Source organism: Lampetra planeri, chromosome 27 (assembly GCF_965212315.1).
Source record: "Lampetra planeri chromosome 27, kcLamPlan1.2.h2, whole genome shotgun sequence".
Classification (NCBI taxonomy): Eukaryota; Metazoa; Chordata; class Hyperoartia; order Petromyzontiformes; family Petromyzontidae; genus Lampetra; species Lampetra planeri.
In genome coordinates, this window is record NC_136133.1 from 1,356,766 (window position 1) to 1,367,253 (window position 10,488).

General features: G+C 53.7%; 1 protein-coding gene across 1 annotated transcript; it reads right to left on the reverse strand.

Annotated features, from left to right (window-relative positions):
- Positions 1-766: 766 nt before the first annotated feature.
- ATP6AP2 (ATPase H+ transporting accessory protein 2) lies at positions 767-9,963 on the reverse strand. The gene is made up of 9 exons (XM_078607126.1): positions 9,806-9,963; positions 6,117-6,265; positions 5,444-5,572; positions 5,047-5,139; positions 4,530-4,643; positions 3,333-3,386; positions 1,775-1,912; positions 1,329-1,457; positions 767-1,056 (listed from the first exon to the last, which is right to left on the reverse strand). Exons 1-9 carry the CDS (start codon positions 9,915-9,917, stop codon positions 862-864), a joined length of 1,113 nt encoding a protein of 370 aa, XP_078463252.1. The 5' UTR covers positions 9,918-9,963; the 3' UTR covers positions 767-861.
- Positions 9,964-10,488: the final 525 nt, after the last annotated feature.

Sequence of the window (10,488 nt, forward strand, 5' to 3'; positions counted from 1 at the left end):
GAACCGAGACGGTAAAAACCGAAACAACGATAATCAAATTGTGACCCCCGCAAGTGGGTGACGATTCACCTGGGGGAGGCGGGGGGAGGTGGGTGGGTGGGTGGGATGGAGCCGAGTGAATGCACAAGCCGCAGCCATCACTTGCATCTACAGCAAACACACAACTACCCACGGCAAGCACGGAGTGTTTCTGAAGATCAGAGAGAGGACGGGAACCACACAAGGCTGACGACACAAACACCAAAATGACGTCGTGCGCGGATCACGAATCACAACAACTACAAACCCAGAGTAGGGATCGAGGGGGGGGGGCAAAGGGGCCGACGCTCGGCAATTCACGCAAAACACAAAATCTCTCGGTGTGGGTTGTGAGGGGAGGCAGGGGGCGGGTGGGAGGGGGTGTCGACGACACAGGATATGACATCACAATGATTGGGCTTAAGAGGAAGTGACGCCGCGCAAAAATAATTAAAAAAATAAAAATTTACATCAGAGCGCGGAAAAAAAAAAACTATGGTTGCCGAAATGCACGGCGATTGCCCATCCGATGAACGGACGGTCGGTTGGTGATATCGTCAGCCAATGGAGAGGAAGGGGGCAGCATCAGTGAGGGGGGGGGGCTCTGAGCGAGGTGGTAGCAGAGGTGTGGGGGGGGGCAGTACCCAGGGGGGTGGAACAAGATGGAGCAGAGCCACATGGGACGTGTCACCAATGAGGTGTGCGACAATACTAGATGGGAGCGGAATTAATGGATGGGGGACAGAGGTAATACGAGAAGGGGGGGGGGTGTGGTGCTTATGAAAGGGGGGCATCACTAGACACCTGGGTGGAGCGGGGGGTGGGAGGTTGGTGAGAGGGAGTCTAATCGGCCTTGAGCCTTTGGTTGGTCATGCGGTAGATGAGGCTGTCGCGGCCCGGGTCCATGTTCCACATCCCGTAGGAGACGGCGATGATGGCGAGAGCCATGGCCAGCATGAGCCACAGCACGATGTTGAAGACCACGGCGTAGTTGTAGTTGTAGCGGTACGCCAGGTTGTAGGGGTTCTGCAAGTCCACCTGATGCACACAGACAAAGGGGGTCACCACCCCCCTCACCACTGTAGCCTTCGCACAAACTGTTGTTGTGGCAAGTACGCCGATGAAGGCTGACACGTCGCAACTAAGGGGGTGGGTGGCCTGCACCACGCCCGGTTGGCTTCGTCTCCCAGCTGCACACCGCGTGGTGGTGGTGGTGCTGTGTGGTGGTGGTGGTGGTGCTGTGTGGAAGTGCCGCGTGGTGGTGCCGGTGCCGGTGCGTGGTGTCGCCTGATGGTGGTGCCGTCTCCCACCTTGCTCCGTGTCTCCCGCAGCTGCAGCACGGAGCGCGCCCTGCGCAGGGACGGCTCCGGAGCGGTGGCCACCGTAAGCGCCGCCACCACCACCTCCCCTCCCCACACGCCGGCCACGTCCTCCGCAAACTAGGGCACAGAAAGCGGGACAGCGTCGCCACGGTGACCGTGACCACGGGAGGGCTGCCGTTACCGTGTGTGTGGTTGGTTACCGAGGTCACCTTTACGGACACCTTGCCACCCCGGGGTGACGATGCGGCACAATGCACACGCAGCCGGCACAGTTGGGCGAGTGGCGTGGACGACTCCGTACCGGCGAGATGAACGAATCGACGAAAAGCAATACAAACGAGACGGGGGGTCAATACCAAAATCGAATCGAAACAAAAATGTGTCGACCTGTGGATAGAGGAGGAGCGGGTGGGGGGGTGGGGGCGAGAGGTTACCTGGGCAACGGCGTGTCCCAGCATGCTCCTCGCCTCCTCCGCCTGAGCGGACCCATCGCCATGACGACGCACCACTCCCAGCAGCCCCCCCAACTCCACGGCAACTACGGCCGGGGAGGCTGGGCTAGCGGAGGTTACCTACACACGGGTTGGGGGTTGGGGGGGGACACACACCAAACGCTCACCCATCTCATCCCCCCCTTGTTCTGTGGGTCCGGCAAACAAGGCGTCACGTGACGAGGGTCACTGATCACTCACGGAGCAGCGCAGACCGCTGCTTTGGAGAGCGGCCCGCGGAAGCGGAGATCACAGAACTACTCCTCCAAAACAGCTTCAAAATTACTGTGGTAGCACTTTCCGACCCGGCCTGGTGCGGAGAGAATGTTCGTCGCACGGGCAGTCAACCCAATGTTTAAATTCTCAAGAGCTGCACTCAAATTAGTGCAGAATCAAGGTTTTCAAACGACGCATTTGTATTTTGTTGTTTTTGTTTGTGCAGTCACCGGAGAGACCATCATCGACTTCGCTGCACTTGAGAAGCCGGTTTCATGCGCCGAGGCTGTGCTGCCGGGAACCCGGATTCAAACCCAGGATCTCAGCGCTGCCGGCCCCAGCGCCCTCTGACATTTGACCTCTCGAACCCATCGATGGCGAGGTTTGAAGTGGCCGGGTGGCTCAGAGGTCAGCGGTCAAAAACGCAGAGCCAGCACAGGGGTTTTGGACGCACAACCACAGCGGTTAAACCAGGGTTCTCAAGCACACAAGAGAGCTGATGGCTTCAGCCCGGTCACCAAAGATCGGTGCATAGACTCACAGATCCACAGACTCACATAGTCTCTTATTCTCATACAGACCCCATAGACTTGTATAGATATCCAGTGATTCACATAGACCCCAGTTGTTCTGAAAATAGGTTCTCAAGCGCAGAGTTGACGGTGTCAGCCTGGTCACCAAAGACTCGCATTGAGACCCCGAGACCTACAGACTCATTGTTGATATTCCAGGATATGGTCGATTCCTCACCCTTGTGTGGCCATTGGTGATTAAGTTACAATCAAAATGATGGACAGTCGTCTTTAAAATCAATGGCAGTTTGATGACAATGGCGATGGCAATGATGAACGCATTTTGCAATAAATGAAAGCTTGATGATGATGTAAACATCTTTCTATAAACATTTGATCACGAGGATGGCATAAAATTTGAATGAGCAAATTAACGCTAGAATTATGAGAACATCTTTGAGTCATTCATTGTAGTAAGATGATGACGATGCTAGCTGAGAGGTGAGTGGGAGGTGGAAGAGGAGAGGGGATGAGTAGGAGAGGTGAGAGAGTGGGAGGAGAGGTGAGAGAGTGGGAGGAGAGGTGAGAGAGTGGGAGGAGAGGTGAGAGATTGGGAGGAGAGGTGAGAGTGGGAGGAGAGGTGAGAGAGTGGGAGGAGAGGTGAGAGAGTGGGAGGAGAGGTGAGAGAGTGGGAGGAGAGGTGAGAGTGGGAGGAGAGGTGAGAGAGTGGGCAGAGAAGGTGGTGAGAGGGAGGAGAGGGTAGAGTGACGTACGGCCTTCGCAAACTCTTGCAGCAAGCGCAGCTCCAGCAGGAACTCCGCATCCTCCTGCGCACCCCACGCACACAGACACACAGACACACGCACACAGACACGCACACAGACACACGAACACTCGGACACTCGGACACGCGCGTTTCCCAGTGACGCCCCCCCCCCCCCACAAAAAACTCACTTGCGTGAAACCTGCCTTTCCATACAAATGAAAGAGATGATATTGGGCGTTTCCATAAATCGCCACGGGGTGGCGCGCTCGCCCTGTTGGAATCCCATGCCGGTGAATTCGGAGGCGACAATCGAGGAACCACGACTCCGGCAGGAACCGGCAGCATCCACGCAGGAACACGGACAAGGCGCACGCAAAGACAAATACACACGCACACACCCCCACAGACGCGCACACACACACTAAGATCCCCAGAGCCGTACTCGCTATTGTGGCAAGTGCTGTTTGGCAGCCACCTATTACGGCCGGTGCAGTGTATTAGCAGGCGGTGTGGTCTCCCCGGTGCTGTTAACACATCGCACCAACTTCTCATTTGAGACCGAGTCGACCTTGGGGAGGCGCAGGACTGGTCCAAATAACCCGTCACTGGTGTTGGTGGCAGTGAGCGGCGATCGAAATCGGGTCGCCAGGTTTGTAGTGCAGGGTGCTAACCGCTACACTACCGCCCCCCCCCACACACATACATTGACACCCACAAGAACCGCCATTCCCCACGAAGTGGCGATGACGTCACTACCGCGCTGTGCCAGGCTATGTGCACTTTGAGGCCACACACACAGGCACACATACATATACTAAAATGCAAAGACAAAGAGCCCCCCGTATAGTCTTACCAGACTGTAGGAGCACGTACTGTTAGCGAGCAGCACCTATGAAGGCTGCCACGGCACACGATGGGGTGGGTGGCCAACACCACGCCCGGCCACCTTCGTCCCCCTAGTGGCGATGTTTACACACCGCTACACCAGGTACTCATTTGAGGTGGAGTCGACCTACCTACGGGAGGCTCAGGAACGGTTCGCTGGTGTTGGCCGTGAGTGGGAATCTAACCCGGGCCAGCTCTGTAGCACACGCGCACACACACACGTACCGACACGCGCGTGCACACACACACACGTACCGACACACGCGCGCGCACACACACACGTACCGACACACGCGCGCGCGCACACACACAAACGAACCTGCACGGTGACATTAAGGGACGACCCAGGCGCGATGGCCGTGTTGAGGTTGCGAGGTCGCAGGTTTTCCCACTGCGCGATTTGAGAAAATGCCTTTCCAAAGCCGTACATGAACTGCACACAGACACACGAGACAAAGATCCCCCACACAGCCTTCACCTGACTGTTGGGGCAAGTGCTGTTAAGCGAGCACCTATGAAGGCCGGCACGGCACACGAGGGGAGTGGGCCGGGCGGGGTGGCCAACATCACGCCCGGCCGCCTTCGTCTCTCCCCAGTGCTCACACCACCACGCCAGGTCCTCGTTTAACGGTGAGTCGACATAGGAGAGGTCCGGGACAGGCTCAAATATTTGCCGCTATTATTGGTTGCAAGCAAGAATCGAACTCCGCTTGCCGGGTTCGTAGCGCAGTGTGCTACGACCACTGCATTACCCACTGCCCACACACACACACATTCAAATCATTACATTATACCCGATGAGAGTAGATAAACCGAGCACCAATTTGAGGGCTCACCTGATGCATGGGCGAGTACTCCAGCATCAGCGAGTCATCCCCGAAGGACGACTCCAGCGAATTGCTCACCCACGACAAGTCAACCGGCACCGTCTGCTCCACACACGTACACACACACGTACACAGCGGCAACATTAGCAGCGGTAACAAGAGCATGGGCAGCATGAATGTTTTGATGTGCGTGCACGTGTGTGTGCATACAAGCATACGTGTGTGTACATGAGTGTCTGTCTGTGTATGCCTGTGTGTGCGTATAAGCAAGTGTGTATACGCGTGTAAGTGTATGCGTGCGCCTGCATGCGCCTGCGTGCGCGTATGTGCGCGTATGTGCGCGTATGTGCGCGTATGTGCGCGTATGTGCGCGTATGTGCGCGTATGTGCGCGTATGTGCGCGTACGTGAGCGACGCGGTAGGAGGCGATGGCCTTGGGCAGGAGTCGCTCGTCTGCCCCCAGCAGGGAGAGGAGCAGGAAGGCGCGGGGACGGAGAAACACATCACCTGCTGCGAGGCCGCCCCACGGGAGCTCCTGCATCACCACATCACCACATCACCACATCAACATCTCATCGTCAACATCATCGTCAATATTATCATCACTACACCATCACCACTATCGACATTAACACACAGCCACCATCAAGACCACCATGGCCATTACCACCACTCTGTTACCAAATAATTACTCCCACCATCATCTTCATCATCCACACAATCACGACCATCATCAGATGCCACAACAAACACCACTACCAGTCAATCAAAATCATTATTCACTCACCATCACGAATATCACCACCATGGAAACTATCACCATCACCACCATAAACAATCACCACTATCAATGGCATCAACACCACCACCCAAACCACCACGATCACCACCACAATCACCACCACAGAAACCACCACAGAAACCACCACAGAAACCACCACAGAAACCACCACAATCACCACCACAGAAACCACCACAATCACCACCACAGAAACCACCACGATCACCACCACCATCACCACCATCATCACCACCCACCATCACCACAACTATTAGGCCCCCCCCACAGCGGGCCCCACCTGCTCCACAGAGAACCCCATGGCCAGCGAGACGAGGTCTCCGACGCGGTCCCCAGGCAGCGCCGCCTCCTCCTTGGCGAGCGGCACGTACGCGGGCGCCCGCAGCACCAGCAGCCCGTCCGCCGGCGGCGGCGCCTCCGCTGCCGTGCCTGATCATCACACCAAACGCGAAGCGTTCAAGCGGTGCAGCACCCACGGCTGTCGGCACGTGGCAAGCTTCATCCTGAAGATGAGATTTTTTTTTTTTGCTCGTCCATGGCACCATCAGCCCAATAACAACCAGCCCCCGCTGCTTTTCTAACGTGCGGCGCGCAAAGGAAGGCAGGCAACCCTTGACCCACGTGACGTGGCTGCCGTTCAGCTGGAGAACTTGGGAGGAGAAACTTTGGCTCGTGAGTAAGATGGGTCACGCTCCATTCACAAAGTGTTTTTATTTGCTATTTACTGGTGTAGCTTAGTCTTGCACAGTTCTCTTCAATTATAAAATATAATCATCATCGGCCATGATGTATCTACTGCTGGATGAAGGGCTCCACCCCCCAACCCCCACCCACTCACGCTGTCGCCACCTCTCTCGGTCTCACGACTCAACAATCCGTGTGGAGCTCCACGAGCAGAGAGCCGTTATCATCGCTCCATCTCCGTGGGGAAAACACCTCCAGTCAGCTCATTTTGTCAAAATCGCACCCCGGTGTCCGCCCGCGTGTCCCTCGAGGTCAGAAACACAGAGCCGGCACTGCCAAGTTCTTTGGTTCAAATCCCGGATTCAGCCGCCCTGCCAAGGAATAAACCGAGTACTCAAATGTGATGAGAGTGAATGGCCTCTCAGCCTGGTCACCGATGGCTTACACAGACCCCCAATAGATTAAAATAGAGACTTGAAGACTTGAGTTATGATTAAACCAGGTTCTCAAGTGCAGGGGAGTTGGTGGTCTGAACCTGGTTATCTTTGACCGCACACACACAAAAAAGACCCCGTCACATTAAACTTGGTTTTACGTGTAATTTGACAAAATACCAGCTGACAATTATTGAAGTATTGGATTGACAGTCAAAAGTGCAACCTCCAGCTAAAAGTCAGCCAAAATCTCCGTACCCTGAAGATGGGTCATAGTCCAAAACGTCAGTGATTATATGTTAATATTTTATAATGGAGTATTAATGTACGGTTATGTACAGTAGAGCCCTTTGTTAATGTTCTGGTGGATTAAGGCCTCTCCATTTCTGTGTTGTTTGACCATACTTCACCACACGGGTCAGATTAGTGAAGGATGAGGCCAAGACTGGATCTGGTATCACTCGCCACCGGTGTTAGCCGTGGCTGGGAATCGAACCCAGGTCACCACATAGGGCAGTGCAGCAAAATCCACTGTTGTACTGAGCTTTTACGTGCCAACGTCTATGCCCCATGCCTTCACCAACCCGCACTTACTAGTATGGTGAAATATGGTATGGTAAAAAAGAAACACATCGCCTACATGGAGTAGGAAAGCTCCATCCAGCAGTGGATTGACAAAGGGGGCTGTACATGTCCATGGGTGTACATGTGTGCAAACGTAATTGTGGGTATGACTGTATGGGCTCATGAAAAGCGCTTGCCCAAAAACAAAATAAAGGTCCACACAGGAATCTTTGTGTGTGTGTATGTATATGGGGAGCGGCGACCCGAGTTCAATTCCCACTCATAGCCAACACCAGTGACGATTATCTGAACCGGTCCTGGGCCTCCCCTAAGTCGACTCAGCCTCAAATGAGTACCTGGTACAGTGTGTAGACATCGCCACTAGGGAGACAAAGGCGATCGGGCGTGGTGCTGGCCACCCACTCCTTCGTCTACGGTTCCGGCCTTCATTGGTGATCGCTAGCAGCACTTGCCCGAACAGTCTATTAAGGCTATACGGGGGTTCTTTGTATTTGTGTGTATATACAAGTGCGTATGTTCACGTGTGTGCAGCATGTACGTGTGTATTGAGGGTTGCACTGTAAACAAGGACCAGCATGTGCAATGTGTTTGGTGTTGATGATATCAGCATCTACACTCAGCTCTGCTCCGGTTTTATCCCAACTCCAGGCCACAAACACTGGCCACATTCAGAGGGAACCGGACCTCGCCAGACTTAAGTCTTTGCGTCCCCTCATGCACCAACAAAGGGCAGCGTGCCCTCCATTACTCGCCTCACCATCCAAAAGGACAATAAACTAACACAACATGTAGTTCTAAAATAAGTTATTTTTCCATCAAGCTCCAGTGGCTTCATAATATCGGAAGAGCGTTCTAGACGGCCGCAGAAGCGCATCTAAAAGCACGCGATGCAGTGCTCGTTTGAATGTTTGTTCGTGATGTGCCGTATAATCTAATAATTAGTTTCTTGTGTTTTTTTCTCTCAAGTTTGCACAGAAATTCTCCGGTGTGAACCAGAATGGAGACGCAAGCAATGATCCACACTAACTCGCTCGCAACCTGGGGGCGCCACGGTGGCTAGGAGATGTTAACTATCTCGCCTGGTATACAGGAGGTCGTGAGTTCGATCTCGAACCCGACGCCTGCTGCATATTTGGAGTTTTCGTGTCTCTCTCATCATCATCACGGTGGCTAGGAGATGTTAACTACCTCGCCTGGTATACAGGAGGTCGTGTGTTCGATCCCGACCCTGACGCCTGCTGCTGTAGATTTGGAGTTTGCGTGTCTCTCTCCCCGGAGTCGCGTGGATTTTTATCCAGGTCCTCCGGTTTTTCCCTCCACATTTAGAATCAACATCATAAAGAATTTGACTGCTATAAATTCCCACGTGATCAGCCACTTCGTTGAGCTATCACTTGTGACGGCCAGGTCGCTTCTGAAAAGAGTTGTAATAGTTCAGTGGACCTTGCCTGGTAAAATAACAAAAACGTGGACAGTTACAGTTACCTCACCATCGCCAAACCACGCCAAACCAAAGCGTTAATTCAAAACCGAACTTTGCTGTTGCAATGCGACGTGCAACTTCAACAGTTACCCTAGAGATTAATAATGGTAACACTTGCGCTGATGGTGGTTGGTGGTAGTGTTGAGGATGTTGGGAATAGTAGCAGTGGTCGTAAACATTTCGATTGATGTGAAGGTTATAGAGTTATTATGTTGAGAGCGGAGATGACGGTGGTCGTGGTAATAATAAGTATGGTAATTGATGTTCGATATGGTTGATGGTGGTAGTGATGGCAATGGTGGTAATGGTGATAATGATAGTAATGATGTAGGTAATAGTTTTGTGGCACTGTGGTAACGATGGTGGTAGCTGTGGTGATGTTGATCACTATCACAATCACCACCACAGTTAACGCCTTCATCAGAATAATTACAACCCACACAACCACTACCCACGATCCAACCAATCTTCATAAGGAACCAACCCAACTATATACACACACGAAAACACGTCACAATTTCATTACAAATAAAATCGTTAACACTCGTTTCTATAAACATTTCTCCTTAAACCCAACAAAACCCATTCCCAGGTCAATATCTCTCGAGGCCGACCAGGACAAGCCCCCCACTTACCGGCCTTCCCTCACTTCCGGTCGGCGGGGCTGCCAAGGCAAGACCGAGGCCTGAGTTCCGAAGCGGACCAGGCCTTGCCTCCCCGTCCCCACTCGCTACTCGTCGTGTGGCCCTTAAAACGCGAACCTCGACTCCGACCGCTTCTCACCCTGCACGAGAAGGACGAGAGCCGCGAGGGCGGCGAGGAGGAGGAGGCGGCGGAGGCGAAGCGGCGCGGCTGACGGGGCCATGGTCGCAGCGGCAGCAGCTGGAGGCGACATCGACGGAGGCGCTTGCGGGAGTCGTCGCGAGTCAGCTGACTGCGGTGGTCCCGTGACACCGGGACACGCCCTCATGAATATTCATGAGGCGAGGCCGCACCCCCCTAATTTGAATAATGTCAACGTTAATTTACAACCGTAGCGGAGGGTATTATTTTATTTTTTATTAATTTTTATTTCATTTTTTTACCTACGTGACTTTACCGAAAGAACTAAGAGTATGAATGATTGCAGTCACGAAAGCTTCAAATCTAGAATTACGTAGCGGAGGGGTTTTTTTTGGAGTTCGATCGCGTAAATATATAAATGTGTCGTCAAAACCCGCAACCACCCGACACGACCAGTAAGGGTTGTCACGTAAACGAGCGGCGCGCAGATGAGGTCACCGCGGGGCTCGCGTGCCAGGCTCGGAGCACTGGCGGGAGGTCACGGGACATACCCAGGTGTCATGGGTTGACTGCTGTGCCAGGCTAGGTGCAGGAAGAGGTCACGGGACAGACCCAGGTGTCATGGGTTGCCTGCTGTGCCAGGCTAGGTGCAGGAGGAGGTCACGGGACAGACCCAGGTGTCA

Coding starts and splice junctions, on each gene's coding strand:
- ATP6AP2 (XM_078607126.1), bottom strand. CDS start 9,917: ATGTCGCCTCCAGCTGCTGCCGCTGCGACCATGGCCCCGTCAGCCGCG. Junction 5,140..5,443: donor CCTCCTACCGCGTCGCTCAC/GTACGCGCACAT, acceptor TGTGTGGAGCAG/ACGGTGCCGGTTGACTTGTC. Junction 3,387..4,529: donor CCCTTAATGTCACCGTGCAG/GTTCGTTTGTGT, acceptor TGGGGTGCGCAG/GAGGATGCGGAGTTCCTGCT.